Here is a 19,215-nt window from a genome sequence, read left to right as displayed (position 1 = left end):
TCCAAAATGAGTCAAATCAGTTGTCAAAAAACCCCCACTCTTCTGTTTTTGATCCATGGGCATGCATGTGCATGCCTGTGTGTCTTACCATGAATGCCTTAACAATGACAACATTTTTACCTGTTATCAGGTGTCCTAGTCCTTGTTTTGTAATTTCCAGTTTTTTTACATTCCCTCTGCAATTTGGATTGCGAAGCTGATTATTTGTTAGGTAGCTGAAGTGAGCAATCTGCTTTCATAAGGTTCATTATTGCGTTAGTTCCAACAATGCAATAGAATAAAATAATTTATTTTCTTCACTCCTGAAATAGCTTCCAGAATTAATACACAATAAAAATAATTTGCTATTACATTGTTTTCACTAGCATTACAAAGCTCTAAAGCTTCATTCTTTTCCACTGTTAGAACTTACCAAAGCCGTTTGCCTGGTAACTTCCACAGCTGACATCCAAAGATGAATGTGCAAGAGAAAACTATTGTTTAGGAGAAGTCAGGCATATCCAGCTCTCAAAAAGCCTTTAAAAATCCTGTGTTTAAGGTTATGTAAGCAAGGGTAGGAGGATTATGTTTTGTTCTTCATAGTAATTCATGAAACGCTTGCTAAAATGAAGTTAAGAGAAAATTATGTATATTCTATTAATTTTAAAAGGCAGTAGCACTTAAAAATCCTTTAAAAAATTATACTGAGAAAGCTTTTATAGGTGATTGGGACATTTAAATCTGAAATACTTGCAGTGAAATTCAGTGGACAGGTTTCAAAGCATGACTTTGTGTAGTCAGAAAAGGAGGTATTTCTCCTCTACAAACTACTCATACTTCTGCAATGTCTTTACTGCTGTCCCAAAGCTAAATGCAAACAAGCGAATATAAGCCAACACTCCTGTTTCTACGGATGAGGGGATCAAAAGCCTTTTTGCCTGTACTCACCCAAATGTTTGGCTAGAGCAGCCAACAAACTGGGTGTTTAGTGACCCCGTGCTAAGTGTGGATAAACAGCAGATACCACCATGAAAATTTTAAATGAGCTTTTCTTGACTTTACTGTGTTATACTCCCTAACAAGCCAAGTAGAAGTATCATTAGCCACATCTTTAGATTCAGAAATATGTCATTATCATTGCTAAATAATCTGTCCCGAATACAGAAAAAATTTAAAAATTAAATTAGTCCTTTTGGGGGGAGGGGTTGTTGGTTTGGGTTTTGGTTTTATTTTTTGGTGTTTGGTTTTTTTTTTTTAGGAAAGCTCTAATTAACATTGAAAAATAGATTAGAAAACCTGAGATGGGTTGAAAAACTTTTATTTCTTTAATAAAAAACCAATTATACATAACATTCAAACACATTTTTTTCTTGATGATATTTACTGCATCTATTTCCATGTTGGCTAAATGTAATCCCTAATATAAACATTTTTTTGAAAAATTAACATTAAAAAATATTTCAGGCATATATCCACACAATGTATCATGACCTTTTGAACTGATTTCTAAACGCAGTGCTAATTATGGAGGGGCCCTAGCACCTTTCTTCCTGCAGGAAGGCAAAGGACCTGAAACAACACAGCAGACACATTCCACTGAACAGAGAGGGAAGCTGAAGCAGAATTGCCAAAGCCCTGCAGAGAGGGAAAGGTGTTCCTGTCAGCTTTGTTCAGGTTCATGTCAAAGAAAAAAACGAGGTGTGGAACAAGAACTTTATACACCCACTCATTTGTCTTACGGGGCAGCAACAACAGGGTCACAGATCACCATGGCATGGAAGATTAATGCAACTTTGTCACTGTTCCACAGGCACGGTACCAGGAAGAATTCTGTTCTCCTTTAAATTCAAAATACCATGGCTGTTTCCTGTACCTAAGTACAGCAAGAAGGATTTACTCCTAAACAGAAAATTGTTTTCCCTTGTCCTCCTGCTTGCTACCATTCTGTTAATACTTTAGACATCTGAATCGCTAATTTGCCTTCTTACATTTACATAGCTTTTTCGGGCTATTCTGGACCGTCATTAACGTTTGCTAAAGCCTTTAGAAATTCAGTCCTCTGAAGGAACAGCACTGCCTTCTGCTTCCTCTTTATTCACATGGAGCTTGAGAAAGTTGGCCAGACCTTTCCTCCCAAAACATGGATGGAAATAATTTCAGTGATTCTCACTCAGTTTGGGAAGCAGAAAAAATATCAAGGAAGGAAAGCTCAGTTATCAGTAAAAGTAGGAAAAAAATTAAGTATTCAAAGAATCTTAAAAGTCAGGGAGGAAAAAGTATCCAGCTATCCTGTATTTGGCAACTGAGTGAGTCTCTTACGAGATAAAAAGTTCATTTGCGTATAGTATCAATAACGCATTTTCTAAGACAGCCAAAGAATACATAATTTCTACTGTAAAAAATACCAAGAAGGAAACTAATTCTGTCTACCCTAAGCCAACCAAACCACCTGCCTCTATCCTCTGGTACTACTTGTCACCAAATACAATCCCACCTTTGGATGAAACTACCATATTATACAAGAAACAACAAGGCTCCCAAATGAATTCCTAATGCCACTGCATTTCCAATTTAAAAATACAAATGCTACACTTTCAGATTTTGGTGAATGCATGCCATGACAAAGTCTTATGGTTCTGCCATGGTTCATACTAGTTGAAATAGACACAAAATAAGGTTCTATAAAGAGCAATGCTGTTCTTTGAAAACTGACCACTAAACTGAGAAACAAACTCAGGGAAGTTAAAATAAATCAAAAAGACTGACTGATATCCAAATGAAGTTACAAAGATGATCTCAGACCTAGTTTCATGAAAGACAACTGTTCCTTCTACTTTTTCTTATTCATTTAAAAAAGTGGTAATGAAAATGTAGTTGAGGACTCCATGGATTAGTGGGATTCCTTCAGCTGAAAGGGTGTAGCATGATAGCTACAACTTTATTACAAACCACAAGCCAACATGTAATTCCAACGCCACCTGTAAGAGATACAAAACATGATTTAAGTCATTGCATCAATAACCCTGAAGCACACAGGCATCTGAGAACAACTTTGGAAGTGTAAAAAATGGAACAAATTAGTTAGAGGTGAACAGGAACAAAAGATCTTTCTTTTTATATACAAATGTCTCTCTCCAAGGGATGGCAGCTAACTCCATGCTGGTTCCAAGAAAACCTGAAGATCAGGGAGAACAGTACCAAATAACACGAATATGAGCCAAAGTGGGGTATATACAACCCACAGCTAAAAACATTTGCTATGTAACTAACAGAAGATGTCTGAAGTGCTGAAGTTAAACGCTTGGCATGTAACGGAATACTTTGCTAGAACCTAAATTTAAGATTTGAGAGAGGTAAAAATTAAATTTCCTCCAAAATTTAAATCAGTCTTTATAAAAGTAATAAATCCATACTCCACTCCTTTCCCCTTGCCCCCGTACAGCTATATAGAAAAATGCTACCAAGACCTTTGCTAGTGACTCAGAGGCCTTGCATTGCTGTTTTAAAGGGTCCCATCGTTCCAACTAGCAGCACAGAAATTTGTATTCTATGATGGAATAGAGGGTGAAGCCTGACTGGAATACACAGCACATCCGTATTGCAGGCTACATAGAATCATGCTACGTAGTTATCATGGAATACATAGCTATTCATAGCACACACATGAAGAAACTACCTTTATGGTGATTTTTAGGCATTTTTGTGTTCATCACCTAGAATTCAAAGCAAACTCTTCTCTTTACTATGATTATCAGCCAAGACAAAAAAGGCTATTTGAAGGCAGACATGGAAGTGAACATTTTTAAATCCCTTCAAATGCTATTCAAATGAACATCTTCCAAGGACTATTCCCCTGCACAGCAGCAGACCTTTCCCTTATCCTGGAGGCATGCTGGATACAAATTGTTTTCTAGACAGCTATTAAATATACAATTCCAACAACATATTTTGGAATTCCTTCTAAGGCAGTTAGAACTTACAAGCCTATTGTGAACATTCACCAGCAGCATTTTATCTTGAAGGTAAATTTCCACACTACGTTGTCCTGTTATTCTGGCTGTCTAATTATTCCATTACACAGAGCCAGCACACTTTTCACTCAGAAGCAGGTATTTACAACCTGGTATGTCATTCTGATCATTAATTTGTTAAACTGCCAAAAAGAAAAGTATTTAATTAGGTAAAAATGCAACAGAGGTGTGATGGGGAAAAGGGTGGGAACAGACAGGACAAAATGCTGAGAATGTATGTAAATCACTCTGGAGTTACACTACTATGAAACACCAGCAATTTGTAAGAAACACATAAAAGTGATACAGATCTATCAAGTATTTGCCCATTTTTAAACCCAATTCTACTATTTCACTGGACTCCTTGATATAAAAATATTTCTCATTTGAAATCTGCTCCAGGGTCTATTCCATATAGATAAAGCGCTTTGTTTGAGAATAAATAAAAATGACAGCCAGTTTCATCACCAGTTAAATAACCAAGAGTTGAATACACAGGGAACAGCTAATCAAATGTTTGAAACTCCCCCCTGTGTTAGGGGACTCAGAACAAACAAACAGGAGCAGTGCTTTTAATATGTGTATGCTCTTCAACACCACATTGCTAGCATCCGCATGGGATTGGGAAATTTTTTTTTCCAATGTGCAGTCCTTACCTGCTACCCCCGTAGGAAAGGCTACCAAGCGCTCCAGCGGAGCAAGCCATTTGCTTGGAAGCACTGTCACTGGCTCAGAATAGTACTTCCAAATCAGAGAGATCATCAAGGCAGCCTAGAATTGAAATTTTTATTAGCTTGGATACTAATACACATCAAAGTACATTTCCACTGCTATTTTGAAACAGTAAATTACAAATTCTAATCAAAGGGAATGGTTTCTTTGTTACTTTACATTGTTCTTAAGAAAGTTCAAACTGTTTTTAAACTCAGTATGGCCTTACATTTCTACACAATATTAAGAGACAACAGTGAGGCATTGGAAAATACTGCTTTCTTTTGGGACCCTGGTTCCGATCTAGCGTAGACAAACATAGGAATAGTAATTGTTTAATTCTGATGACTGTTTTTAGCCATAATCCTTGCTTGCTAGGAATCCAACTCCCTTTAACATTACCCTAAGGACATCTTCAGCTTGACCACTTATTAGTCATCCTTATTAGTGGACAACTCTTTGGCATTGAGTCTGAACTACAGAGACAATCTGATGGGGCACTGTAGGGAAATGCATGGCAGGCCTAAGTGGAAATTTGCATCCTCAGCAAAAGTGTATTTTGTTTTCAAAACATAAGTAAAATATACTGGCATGATCAGAACTTTCCTGGGTCCAGTGCCATATATAATAAAAACCCCGCACCCAAAACAGTGATTAAAGAGCTAGGACAAACTCCTATCTTATCTCAAAACCAGAAACAGCTAAAATGAAACTCAAAATTCCTATTCACAATTACCAGACCTTATCAGCAATATCTCTCCCTTCTATTTCAACAAAGTCTTTTCAAAGTCTGGCCAAACACCTGTGTGACAAATCAGCCAATAAACACAGGAGAGAACTGTTACACTACTGAGGATTAGGTTTAGTCATTTGTATTCATAATAAAATATTTACTTACTTGTAAGATGTAGAATACAATATTTATTACCCACTTTATTTTGGCTAATTGGGCAGTTCGTGCTTTCACTGTTAAAAGAAAAGAAAATACTACTCTGCATTATTTATAATAGTGAATTACACTTACACAAAACTAGTAATTTATTAATATTTCACTCTTCAAATCAGGACATTACACTGTTTAAAAGTCTCATTTCAAATGACTCATAGCTATATTGAAAGTACCCTTCTGCAAGAAAGTGCTACGTCCATATCACACCATAGTTTCTTATTAATGCTACAATGAAAAGTTTCGAAACACTGATATATCGTAAACAGAGAAATGTCACGTAACCAAGAGCACTACTCCCAAATGAGAATAGTCACTGTGGTTACTAATTTAAGAACCTGCTTCAGATGAAGCATAAAGTAAATTTTTCCCTTTACTAAAAGGGGAGAATGATGGCTTTAGCAGATGCACTTTTTGCCTTATCTCATTTAGACACACAGTTTTGACTATGACTTCGCTGAATGAATCTTGGTCAGGTTTAGTGTTAAAACTCCTCATGCCTTCTGTTTTCCTTCTGTTACAGGACCTCAGACTAATATAAAGCAGCCCAGTGAAGAAAGCGCATCTTCAAACGTAACGGTGGCCTGAAGTTTTCTAAAACAATGTTGTTAGTTAAGTAAACTACTCAAATGTATGTTAATTGAAATTATTGGGTTAAGAATTATACTACTGAAAGCAATATAAAATTGCCAGTTGTAAATATTGTCCTTTCTCCAAGCAAGGAGCCTATAAACATCCATCCATTCTGCACAGAGGAAGCAGACAAAGCAAATCCGTCCCGTATCCTGTTCAGATCAGTTAGTGAATCTGGGCAAAAACAAGAGCAAAAGCTCTGGTGCCAAAGGTTTACGTGTACTTTCTACCATGAGATAATGGACTATATATACTACTATAAAATCCTAATTGAAACAAAGCACTACAGTTTTATCACAGAAGCTGCTGCATAACATCAAACAGGGTTGCAAAGTAACAGGAAAGATCTAATCTGGTTACCTGACAGATCTTTACATTTTATAGTACACCAACTAAATAGCCCCACCCAAGCAATGCATCCTTTTGCAGTGATACGAGATACGCAGCAGAGGACTTCCTCAACTTACTTAAAACATGATTCAGTGATGAGCATCACTGAGAAAGAGTACGTAATTACACAGCAAAGCCCCGGAAATTCTTTGAAAGAAAAAATTAAAATCTAGGTCACTTCCTTGTCAGTGTAGGCAGAACTACACACAACTGGAAAACAAAAGGAAGCTCTCCAAAAGGTTTAAAGAAAAAAAACCAGATAAGTCAACACTGGAAATGGATGTGAGGAGAAATATACTTAATTGAAGACACTCTCGACAAAATGCTTTTCAGAAACTAGAAAAGGGAGTAAACATTGCACTGTACCATGAGTTTTAAGCTTGTCAGTCATTTTGTTAATCTTTCTTTCCAGACGGGCATATCTAGCAAACTCATCCATCATACTAATGGTTGAGAGTTCTTGCTTCATGTTCTGAATTTCAGCTCTCATTTGGGATTCCTGCTCTGCGTCCTTTTGTAACAATCTGGATATCTAAGAAGTAAAGAAATATTATCAGTTATTTACCCAGAACTCCATTGATATTCTTTAATATGTATAAAGTACAATCTCCTGTTTACACATTCAAAAGCCTCTCATAAAAAAAGGCCCTTTCATCAAGACACAGGAAAACCTTGGCTTGACATCTGTTCTATAAGCCAAAAAATGTTTACTCTCTTGTTCTGACTGAAGCAAGCCAAAAAGGGTTTTACCATCCCTGTAGGGCAATGACTTTCAACTTTTCTAACTATGGTTAACTGCCTTTCCCTTCTCGGTTTCTGCGTTCATCTCCTTGTGTAATGTAAAATTCCCCACTCTCAATGATGCTTGCCTTCCAAGACCTGTCAAACCTCCCAGTCCCTGCCTGCTGCTGTGTCCTGAGCTGAACCGCTGTCCTCCCTCCTTGCAACTCTCATCATGCACTGCTCGGACGATGAGCACCTGGCGTGCAGAAGAGGAAGGACCAGGGAAGCACTCCTTTTTCATCACCACTCTTTCCAGCTCCAATGATGCCCCTTACCCATTCACCACTTCCAGCTCCAGCAGCCTCAGCGAAGGTCTCAACTAGTTAATGTGGAAATTTTATTCACTGAAGCCCAATTTTAGACCTCATCAATAATGCACAGCTCACCAGTCAGGAATTACTCCTCTCGATTATAGATTACCTAGTCTGGGCTGTTAGAAATGCACGAATTGCCATACTGGCTGAGAGGTGGAATCCCTCTAGTGCAGCATCTTCCCACTACCGCAAAACCAGAAACACAAATTTGCATCAGTTATTTTTCTTACATCTTGCCCATGTGTTTAAATGTGGTTTTCTTATAACTTCCTATTGGTTTCTTGGCTAAATTAATTTCCTTCTGACTGAAATGTAAAAAGGTAGTCACGTGTTAGCATTTTCTCCCTTTCTTTTACTTTTTTACATTCTTTTCATGAAGCACCACCTGCTTGTTGATTAATCAACTCTTTTTTTTACCATAGAAATGAAGATACAAAGAACCTAAAATATTTTTCTTGCCGTTCCTTAGCAAATCTTTCTAGCTTTCTCAAGACACGTGTAATTTTTTCCCCCACAAACTATGTTCTCAGTACTGCAATCAACAGCAACATTACACTACTTCCCATCATGAACCACAGCAGAACGTTGAGCAGAAATTTTTTCACTAGTCATCTACAGTAACACTGAGTCCAACTTCCCAAACTTCTAGGAGTAATTTACGTTGTTAAGGATTTTTATGCATCATCAAACAGTGTGCGCTGAGGGGCGTGACAATGAAGTTATTCTCGTGGAAGAGCAGAAAGACGGGGATTTTGGCACACTTGCTCACATGTGAGTGTGTTTGGCAGTGACACGAGTTTGTTGGTCCGTAAGTCTGTTACCCACGCTTCCATAGAAACGCTTAAGGTCAGACCAGGGGGCACCCTGCTCAGTGATTGCCACTTGAGGTTCTCTCCTATGATACCCAACGCCTTAATCTCTGTAGCCGCTGATCTCCCTTCTCAGCAACAGACGTGTCCATCTGTCGAAAACACGGAAGGCTGCGCCCAGCTGTCTTTTGTGTCCCCTGCAACGCCCAACGGACCAGAGCCTCAGGAACATCGTTTAAGCCGCTGTTACCCAGTGCTCTGCCTCAAAGACCAGCCTGATAGAGGCTGCTAGAGTCACCCGCCCTCACGGCATGAGGTGTCACCAGCTCCAGCTCTTCCCAGCACCGGCCCCTCCTGCTTCTCCTCCTCCGAGGCGAGGAGCAGGACTAGGCCCTGCCGGTCACGGCTGGGGACGGGTTACGGGTTTCACCGGGCACGGGTGCCGGCCGAAACGGCGCCGCCACCGCCCCAGCCCCCGGGCGCGCCACTCGGGCCTCGGCCCCACCGCCCCCTCCTCGGCCGCCGCTCGGCACCGGCGGCAGAGATCGGGCGGGCAGAGGCGAGGCCCGCCCGCAGCCTCACCGCCCGGGCCGGGGGAGCAGGGTGGAAGGCAGCAGGCGCTTGGCCGCGGCCCCCATGCGGTAACGGCGGCGGCCCCCTCCCGGCATGGGGCGGGGCGAGCGCGGTGACGTCACTTACGATGGAGGAGCAGGAGGGCAGGAGGATCTTGAGAGCGTTGCAGAGGAAGACGGAACTCAGTACCAGCAGCCAGGCGCCGCTCTCCGCCATGCCGCGGTCGGGCACGGCACGGCACCGCTCCCCGGCGCTAACCAGCCTCCCGGGCGGGCGGCACCGCGCCGCGGCGGCAGCTCCCACACACGCGAGGGGAAACGGGGACAGGTGCGGCCACGTGACAAGGGCTAGCCAATCCGGAAGCCGCGCCCCGGGAGGGGGAGGCGGTGGCTAGGGGGGAGGTCCCGCCCCGCGCGGGGGGGAGCCGGCCCCGCCCTGCGGAGGCGCCCCTCGGGGGGGCGGTGCTGGCGGCCGCCGGAGAGCCGGGAGCGTCCCCCCGCCGTCGCCCCCCCCCCCCCCCCCCCGCCCCAATCCGGCTGGATCCTGTTGCGGTGCCGCTGGCGCTGCTGGGATGGGGGGGGGGCAGTCTCCCTGCGCAGCGAGGCTGGCTCGCAGGCAGCCGCAGCGGCTCGCCGTGAGGCACCCAGCGTGCGCAGTAGCGGGCAGGGAGCCGCCGCAGCTCAGGGGGTCGCGGCCAGGAGCCGCTGCCGCGCAGTCTCGCCATGCCGAAGAGAAAGGTGAAGCGGGTGGGAGCGAGCGGAGTCGCCGACGGAGAGCCGAGCTGCCCGGGCTGCCCCGCGCCACCGCTGCAGGGGCGGGCGGGTTTGGGGGGGGGGGGCGGTGTGACTGCGCGGGGACGGCGCTCGGAGGGAGGCGGCGGCTCGGCGGGCACCGGAGCGGCGGCCGCCGGCGGTAGCTGACGGGGGACGGCGCCTTCGCGTCGTCAGCCCGCGCTTATCCCTGACGGGGAGGGGGGGGGGGCTGCTGGGGCGCGGCGCCGGGCGCGGGCAGCCGGCGGCGCTGTCTGGAAGGTTCGGCGAGGCCCGCCGAGCGCCTCGGCTCTCCGGGACTCGAAATCCGAAAGCGGCGGCGGGAAGGGGCGGGCGGCGGAGTCACGTGCCGGCCGCCATCCCGCCCCGCCGCCGCCTGAGGCGCCTGCGCCGCCTGACGCGCGCGGTTTGTGTTGGCAGGTGACGGTGGCCGACGGGGAGGCCCCCGAGGAGGTAGGTGCCTGCGGCGGGCATGGGGGGGGGGAGCCCCGCTCCCGGGCAGCCCCCTCACCGCCGCCGTTGCTTTCTCTCTTTCCTTGCCTGTAGCCGAAGAGGCGATCGGCGCGTCTGTCCGCTGTAAGTGCCGGGGCCGGGCGGGGGGCCGGTGCCTGCTGGTACCGCGAGGGGCGTTACTGAGGGCTGAATCTCGGCCTTAACTTGTTCTTTCTTCTCAGAAACCTGCTCCTGCTAAAGCAGAGCCGAAACCGAAAAAGCTGCCGGCAAAGGTGAGAGTCGCTGGGAGCGGGGAGGGCGGGGAGCTGTCGGTTCCTCGGGCCGGTGCTGGTGCCGGCCCGTCCCCCGCCGTCGGTGCGCGGCGTCCCGGCGGTTTTGCTCATCCTCGCCCGTTCTTTGCGGGAGCGCTCGTGTAGCCGAAGTACCGTTTTCAGATGCTTCTGCCGGTATCTGCAGGTACGTCCCGGGTAGATCCTTGTTGGGTGCTCGCAGTGCTGCCTGGAAGTGTGGGCGCTGATCCGTGCCTGTCGATGGCCCGTTAGTAAGGGGCAGCACTGCTTGAGTGGCGAAGCAGCACTGTGAGAAAAGGGGATGAAATATACTCGCAACTTAAGCAGTATTTTGGGATACACCACCCCCCCCCTTGCATAACTTAGGCAGTCACTGGAAAAGATCAGTTTCCATTCATGTAGTCTAGCTTTCAGGTCTCAGTGTGTACGTATAAGCAAGTGTGGTTTAGTAGGATCTATTAGTTTTTCAGTATAATCTTCACAGTACCAATAATTGTGTAAAATTCTTTCATGGGAGAAGCAAAAGAGGCTGTGCATCTGTTGGCTTGTCAGTATATATGGTTTTAAGTGTGCCTTTGTGATTATAAGTTTTTCTTTTTAAACTATAGATTAAGAGCATGTAAAATACATTAATGTAGAACTGCTTTGTAGACTTTATAATGTTTTCATTTTATTAATCCTACTGAACAGTTACTTAACAGTAATGCATCTTCATTCCAACGGTTTGAATATCAGGGAATTCCCATTCTCAAAATTGTAAGCCTAAAGAATTTGGGGAAGCTTTCCAATTTTACTTCTGTTCTGATTCTCTTTTTTTTCCAGTCTTTGTGTGGTGCATCTAATTTTTAATGCTGCTAGTTGATGGTGACTGATACACATGATGCTGACTTGCTGCCTATAACTGGTCTAGAAAGAAACATTTCCACAATTCACACATGGGGAAATACATAAACCAAGTACATCACAGACAGTTGTCATTTTAGAACATCAAGTAGAACACGTTGCACAAGGCCCCCCCAGAATGCTGCTGTAATGTGAATTATACATTTATTTAAGAAAATAATAATAACTTGTTTCATATTTGATCCTCTTTGTTCTAAAACTCATTTTTGTCACTTGGAAACTCTCTCATCGTAAATACAAAAAAGTATTTCTGTTCAGATTGCATTTTACTTCTCCAGCTTTAGTACTTTCTCATTTTAGCTATCTGGACCTTCTTTAAACAGGTTGCAGAAATATTTCAGTGTTACATACCAAATGAGATTTTTAATTTTCTTTTTAAATTATTTTTTCTGTATTTTATCCATTGAAAGATGGTTCTTTGCATCAGCTTTGTAACTTTCTAAAACTTTACTTATTTTTCTGGTTGGGAGATGTTTGCTCACTATGGAGTTACTTGGGGGTTTTTGAAATAAATATTAAGGAAGAAAAAATATATTTTGATAATCAAAACCCAGAAGTCTGCATGTGTAAAAGCCTGAATTTATAATAACCGAGTTTAAACTTTAAAACTTTTTAAAAGGATCTTTTTCCCATGGGCATGTTTCAGCTGTTTTCCCTGTGCTGAGAATTTACAATATTATCTTTTCTAAAAAGATAGTATTTTTAGCATTTCTTTTAATTTAGAAATTCAAAAATTTTAGGGACATTGATTTAGTTACGTGACATAAGATGCTTCAGTGTTGGGTTGTGGGGGTTTTTTTGTTTTTTTTTTTAACCCTGCATCTCTTATATATGTAATGTAGTTTACTGAGTGTATTCAGTGATGTAAAACACAACTGCTCAATGGTTGTGATTGGGTGACAAAACTGTATTTTTATGAAGACAGTGTTCTATGTGAGCATTCATCAAAATAGGAAATATATTCAGATAGCTGTTAAAATGTTGCATATGTGAACTAAAGAAGTTGCATGGGTTGTTGTAAGAAAAATGCTTGGAGTGAAGAGAGTATGGAGTACTTCTGACCAAATGGTTTCTAATAGTAATCTAAGATACACATTTCTACAGTACTGAAAATATGGAAAAATGAGAACTTTATTTCTGGGAGTGAATTTTAGGTCAGAGACAACAAATTGGGACCTATTTTGAAGAACATACTAACGAAATGCACAGGATATTTTTAATGAGATTAGACACATTTTAAGGTAGGTAAGTGTAGTGATCTTCTGCTTAGAGGTATAAATTTGCATTATGTTCTTCTGCCACTTCCATTTTATCTGCCTGGAAAAACTGTTGCCATTTGTCATTTATTGAAAACTTTTGTTAGTGTCGTGAAGTAATGTCTGACAGATGGAGTCCAAACCAGTGCATTTATGTGATTCTAAACTGATAGAAATACTTTGTAAGTAGGGGGATCATCTGGAGGACAGGCAAACTTTCCTAGTGTTTGGTTGCTGTAGGAATGTTTGGGAGGATGTATTATAGATATACATGAAAGTAGTTCTTGAACAAATACTTGCCAATTAACAACAGTCATGTAGGTATAGAGGATGTGACTGAGATCCTAACAAAGGAGTGATACTTCTAGGTGAGGCAGTTACTTAGGTTAGGTTACTGAAATTCTCACTTATCAATGTAAGAGGAAAAAGAGTGAAGTGCTTTGTGTTTACAGAGTGGGACTGCTTTGCTATTTTTTCATGTGCCACAAGGTTAAACCATATATTGCAAATGGCTCTGTCTAGCCACTGGAATCTAGTTAATCTCATCCTGATTGGATTATCTCATTTTACTGACTTCCTGAAACTGTGATTGTATAGAAAACTTTTTTGGCAGTTACCTATTTATTGGCTCATTGGTTGTTGGTAGTAGCTCTTGCTGTTTAGCAAGTCTGTAATTTTGTGTGGTTTTTATTCCTTTAAGCGTTTACCTAGTATGTCGTAGGAATTTACTTACTGGAAATTTATTTCATTGTAGGATAAATCTGAGGACAAGAAAGCTCAATCAAAGGGGAAAAAGGGGCCTAAAGGAAAACAGACAGAAGAGACAAACCAAGAACAGACAAAGGACAACTTGCCTGCTGAAAATGGGGAAGCTAAAAGTGAGGAGGTAAAGTTGTCTCTGTTCTTTCGTGCGAAGCAGCTGGATAACTTACTGCACTGGTATATCCAAACATCTATCAGAAACATACGCAGCTCTTAAAATATTTCTGCCAAAAGAAAGATGTACTGTTGACATGTTAGTAGATACACCTGGAAAATTCCAATTGCCCCAAAAAGAGTTGCAGTGATATGTTAACTGTCCCTGAAATTAAGGAAAAAGGTGAGAATTTTACCAAAGTTACGATACAGGATAATGTGCCCAAAGAGGGGCTATTTTCCCCGCAGGTAAGTCTTGGCAAAATAATACATAGAGAGTGTACAGAGGGGATACTGCTTGTGTGTGTGTTTTGTCTGATTGGGTTTTAGTCTGCCTTTGCTGTTACAGGAAGAGAGGTTCCTTCTTGCTACATTTTTTTTTTTGTCAAATGCAGTATTCATTTTTGTGGGACTGGAAATAGTTTTCACTGAAAACCGAAAGTTGAAATGATTTAACCAAAGTTGAGATAACATTTATAGGAGTTGTAGGTACAGACAGTGCTGGTAGAAGGGACAGGTTAGTGCAGGATAGGAAGAGAAAGTGCAAGAACTAATAGTTGTTGCTGAAGAAAGGAATATGCCCCATCAGTCTCGGCTGTAATACTGCGTTAAAATGTCCAGGTTGCTGAAGTTTTTGGAGTCACTGATCATCTAACTTAAAATACCCTTCACACTGTATAGTTTTTATGGAATGTGGACGTAATTTTAAATTTAGGACAGGATCTGTAGGTTGAAGCAGAGCTTCTTACTGGGGCAGCTATTAACAACTGGATGAAACAACTTTTCATGTGGTAACAGGCTTAGAATTGGTCTCAGGTTTCCGCAATATTGAATGCCTAGCTCATTTTAATTAGTTCAGTGGAGTTTGCTGATCAGATGGGAGGTGATTTTTTTTAAAAAAAATGTAAATATGTGATTCATGCTTCCTCTCTGGTTGTTGCATTGAAAAGTTATTTTTCTACAAAAAAAAGTATCTGAATTCTATCACACTGATCTATCAGTGTGCATATAGATCTTCAAGTAGAGGAAAAGAATATTTGTTTTTTAGGTAGATGATGCATTTGGTGGGCAAGGAACGTAGAAGACAGTACTTTAGTGTACGAGACAGTTTACTTTGGTAACAGTTCTCATGCAAGCTTACAGGGTGACCTTTGTGAAAAAGTTGTGCTATAGCTAAGAATCTCTTAGTTGGCTTCACTTTCTATGTAGGTCTGGCTCTGTATTACTGACACATTATTTGGTCTTAATTTGTGAATGTAGTATTTCAGCAATACCAGCGAAAGTTTAATTTGGCAATATTTCTCAGCTGGGGTCTGTTCAGTACACTAGTGCAGAGATGAGTCACATTTACAAGGAATGGATCATGACTTCTGGGGCACGTCTTCATGCTGGTCTCATGTTGGTCACACCAAAATGACAGGCTTAATAGAATGCCCAAGTCCAGGAGAGGCAGGGGTATAGTCCGTCTTGTTGGACATACTGTTTTCAATCAGGACAACAGTGCAAGCGATGCTGCTGTTAATCCAGAGTCTGGTGAAAGGTGATGACTTCTAGTGACGCTCACAGAGACCAAGGCCTGCGAATGGCAATGGCTTCCGTACTTTGTCCTTCAAAGGCTTCCCCCAGGTCGCAGTGAAGACTGAACGGGTGTTAGGGTTCCCATTTGTGTACTACTGAGATTGAATAATCTGTTCTGCTGGTGGTGCTGCAAAACATCAGAATAATTAAGTACAATTTTTCTGTTAATACATGTTACATTCCTTTTTTTAACCTACATTGCAAATCCAGTGAGTTTTTCGATCTAAATGGAGTTGTAATTTTAATCAGTTAAGTTTGTATGAACTTGTTCTGAAGTTGAGGTACAGCATATAGAGACTTGACTTGAAAACAATATACTCTGCTGCTACAGTTCAGTTTCACTGAATGTATTTTTACAAGATTAATTTAATGCAGTACTGTGTTTCTTAGTTACTTCAAAACATGGTAAGATTTGAGAATATGTTAACAGTGCTGTACTGAAATTTAAATGCATGAACTCTATAGTGTCTTTTCTAAACACCCTATGTGCAGGGATTTTAGCTTAGTAAGTTAAAAAGCCCCCTTTTCCTCTCATCAAGGCAGGAAATAATGAAATGGGCTTTGTTCTTTAAAAAAAAAAAATATCCTTTGCAGTGTGTATTGAGTAGTAACAACAGCAGCATTCCAAAATTTATGCTGATGTATCTGAGGAGACAGAAGCCTTTGCAAGACAGCTGCTTTTTAGTAGGTCATTAGCCAAGAGAGATAAGCAGATCACGACACCAGTTTATTAAGACTGTAAAGAATGGTATGTAGAAAGAAGCCGTGGTTGTTCTGTATGTCAGGTTAGCTTACTTGTGCATTAAAAATACTACAGACTAAGAGGCTGAATCACTTAGGAACTTTCTGCATTGAAGTGTTCTGTTTTTTGTCTTTTCAGACCCCAGCATCTGATGCAGCAGTAGAGAAAGAAGCTAAGTCTGAGTAACATCTGGTACCAAGTCTTTAATTGGTGGTCCTTATACCTTTCTTCTTGTACAATTCAGAGGAATATTTTTATCAACTATTTTGTAAATGCAAGTTTTTTAGTAGTTCTAGAAAACACATTTTTAAAAAAGGAGAGAATCCCAACTCAACCCATTTTTTTACATATTTAGATAAGTGTAAATGCTTTTTTTAAGTGGTAAAATCATGTACTGGTTGTCTGTTTTCTATGAAACCAGAAATTAATGGCATGTTACATTAAGGAGAGGGCTCTGAAACCTTGATGAGGCTTCACCTTCCATAGACTGAGAGGGACAGTTTTTCTATCCTGTTAAATGAAGCATAACACAGATCAGACTTTGGAATTCATAACAGTAGGTTGAGAATGTCTTAACATTTTAGTTACTTATCTTTATGGTTGTACCATCAGTAGAATTGCTTATCTAATAAAACTGCTCCCTATTGGATTCCGTGCTCAGTGACGTATATCTTGTGACAAAGTTATTTTTGGTAGTTGCAGCTTTATTTTTTTCCAACATATTTGTAGCTGTGATGAGAAAGATGGGAAACTTGTATCTTCAAGTGACTTAAGTAAAAATTTTTGCTTGGCAGATGTAACTTGTTATGGAACTTCACATTCAGTTTTAAAGGACAGCTTGTCTACAAAGATCAAACAAAAACCATATGAAATTTTCCTAGAAAAAACAGAATTACAGTTTTTAGATTTAAAAAACTATGTGAATAAAACCAATTGTAAAATTGTTCATAGTGTCTGTGATCACCAAACAAAAGCCAAATAAATCTTGATTATGAAAGGATGTTTCTGTAGCTCCTGCATTGACTATGGCAACTCACAGTCTAAGTGGCATAGTTTCCGAGTCTTAACCGTGTTCTTAATGTTGTTAAAAATGTACTTTTCAGTAAATAGGTGGTAACGTAGGCAGTGAGTAGCCAGTAGAATGCTGTAGTTGCAGTCTAAATCTGGACTTCCAGTTTGAAAGCTGATAGCCTGGTGCTGGTTCTGTTACAAAACTCAGTGATCAGTAAGCATCAGATGTTTTCATCTGTTCCGCATCTAGGAGTTTGCATATGCAATCTTGTGTAACTAACTGCTTTAACAAAGATGCACAGAGCAGTCCTCTTGATTGTTAACTGATCAGATGGTGGTGTTGTGTTGAAACAGTGGTGGAATTTCCCCAAATACTGCCTTAAAAGTAGTAAAGCTTCAGATGTTTGGGGGAAAATGAACCTAGACTGCGAACTTCCCCTGGCAGCAGAGTTTATGTAATGGAACCTGTAGAGGATGAGCTATGGAACAGCCTGGGCAAGGAGGGAAGTGCGAGTAAACTTCCCATTTGGTGCTGATGAGCTGTTCGATGAGTTTACCGTGCTGTTAGCAATAGCCTAAATGAGTAGCCCCTAAATAAGGCTGCAGGTTGACAAGAGCATTAAAATAAAACGTACGTGTGCTGAGAGCTAATTCATGCAGTACAAAACTGCCCTGATTCTTCCTTGCTGTATTTGAGGAAAATTAAATCAGTCTTGGAAGATTTAACAGCCTTTCATCAGAAGGGTGCATATTTAGTGTATATATTACTTAACCCTAAAATAAAAAGTAAAATCTAGTACAGCATTACTTCAGTTCTTCCACAGAGTACAGGGTGGTTTTGGTTGTTGGTTTGTTTTTTGGGTTCCCCCCCATTTCACATTATTTTGCTGAACTGCAGCAGGGAGTAGCGTGGTTTTATCTTAACAGTCTATTTGGTGCCAGTCAGACAACTGCCAACCTTGTCTTGGGAGGAGTCAAGATCAAAATGTAATGTTTGTTCCTTAGATTTTTTTCCCCCCCTTAACTGAGAACGTAGGTTCTTAAGTAACACCTGCAAGTATCTGCTTTCTGTACATTTTTGGTGTCTGTTTAAAATTGTCCGTTATTTCTAAAAAAAAAGCAACCACTTTAGTTTCACCTGTAACTTACTTTCTTAAACAATGCTTTCATTTGAGAAAGGATTTTACCATTTTTACCTCTTCAGTATTTAAGCAATGTTTAAATCTTCTTTAGCTTATATGTATGATGCCCTCCCAACACTGGACCACAATACGCTTCTGGTCCATTTCCACCGCAGCTGTGTTCCCTGCAGAGCACACCTGTGGCTTTGGCTACAAGTTCCTGGATATTCCAAAACTGTAAATCGATGCCACTTCCTAACTCTCCTGCCTCCCACCTCTCACTCCTGTTACAGTATTTGTTGATTTAATTTAGTAGTAGCGTGGCATAGCTACACGACATTCTCTACTTTCTGTTTTTAGCAAGTCAAAAACACCAGTTAAATGACTCAAACTTGCAGGTAAATACCCTGAAATAACCTCTTACTTCCTTTTACCGAATGCCCACTTTTCATGTGATGAGTTTCTGATGTTGAGATCCTGTTGATTACTTTCAGCATCTCTCTAACATTTGCTATCCACTCTTTGATTTACAGTACTGCTCCCTAACTCTAGGGGACAGTGTTATTTACTTTATTATGGAAGTGAAAGGACTCAGCACAGATCAATCAGTGATGGCTTCACTTGTGGGATAGAGGAATTTTCATGCTGGAAGATGGAAACAACATAGGTAGTTGCATCAAGAGCACGGGATCCCTAGATCTGTTTTGAGCAGCATGGCCTGCTTGATGTGATACAGAGTGAAATGGGCTTTCCTAATTATATGAAGCATGCCTAGCAAATAAGTAGGTGAATCAACTAAGAACTTTAATTGATTCTGCAGTACACAGATACAATTGCCCTTCTCTGCATAGCGTGAAATGCCAACATAGAACCATAACACACACACACCACACACAGTTTGGCTACAGGGAATGTGAGGAATTGTGCATACCGGTACTAGATGTTAATTCTGCCTACAGAATTAGTGGAAGGTGTTTACATTTGTCTGACAAGAATGTCCATGAGCATGCTTCAGAAAAAGCATTCTT

General features: G+C 41.4%; 2 protein-coding genes across 2 annotated transcripts; one reads left to right on the top strand and one right to left on the bottom strand.

Moving 5' to 3' along the window:
* Positions 1-1,281: 1,281 nt before the first annotated feature.
* On the bottom strand, positions 1,282-9,491 carry GET1 (guided entry of tail-anchored proteins factor 1). The gene is made up of 5 exons (XM_040585099.1): positions 9,275-9,491; positions 7,036-7,201; positions 5,599-5,666; positions 4,646-4,760; positions 1,282-2,957 (listed from the first exon to the last, which is right to left on the bottom strand). Exons 1-5 carry the CDS (start codon positions 9,362-9,364, stop codon positions 2,884-2,886), a joined length of 513 nt encoding a protein of 170 aa, XP_040441033.1. The 5' UTR covers positions 9,365-9,491; the 3' UTR covers positions 1,282-2,883.
* A 189-nt stretch (positions 9,492-9,680) lies between these two features.
* HMGN1 (high mobility group nucleosome binding domain 1) lies at positions 9,681-17,055 on the top strand. Its single transcript, XM_040585100.1, has 6 exons — positions 9,681-9,885; positions 10,339-10,371; positions 10,465-10,494; positions 10,593-10,643; positions 13,575-13,706; positions 16,194-17,055. The coding sequence occupies exons 1-6, from the start codon at positions 9,871-9,873 to the stop codon at positions 16,239-16,241; spliced, it is 309 nt and encodes a 102-aa protein (XP_040441034.1). The 5' UTR covers positions 9,681-9,870; the 3' UTR covers positions 16,242-17,055.
* Positions 17,056-19,215: the final 2,160 nt, after the last annotated feature.

Source organism: Falco naumanni, chromosome 2, assembly GCF_017639655.2.
Source record: "Falco naumanni isolate bFalNau1 chromosome 2, bFalNau1.pat, whole genome shotgun sequence".
Taxonomy (NCBI): Eukaryota; Metazoa; Chordata; class Aves; order Falconiformes; family Falconidae; genus Falco; species Falco naumanni.
This window is presented reverse-complemented; position numbering and strand designations above follow the sequence as displayed.

What these genes read in the sequence shown, in the direction of transcription:
- GET1 (XM_040585099.1), bottom strand. Translation starts at nt 9,364, where the DNA reads ATGGCGGAGAGCGGCGCCTGGCTGCTGGTACTGAGTTCCGTCTTCCTC. An exon ending in TGCCCTCCTGCTCCTCCATC is followed by an intron (nt 7,202 to 9,274) that starts GTAAGTGACGTC and finishes TTTACTTCTTAG; the next exon opens with ATATCCAGATTGTTACAAAA. An exon ending in TGACAAGCTTAAAACTCATG is followed by an intron (nt 5,667 to 7,035) that starts GTACAGTGCAAT and finishes TTCTTTTAACAG; the next exon opens with TGAAAGCACGAACTGCCCAA.
- HMGN1 (XM_040585100.1), top strand. An exon ending in GATCGGCGCGTCTGTCCGCT is followed by an intron (nt 10,495 to 10,592) that starts GTAAGTGCCGGG and finishes CTTTCTTCTCAG; the next exon opens with AAACCTGCTCCTGCTAAAGC. An exon ending in CGAAAAAGCTGCCGGCAAAG is followed by an intron (nt 10,644 to 13,574) that starts GTGAGAGTCGCT and finishes ATTTCATTGTAG; the next exon opens with GATAAATCTGAGGACAAGAA.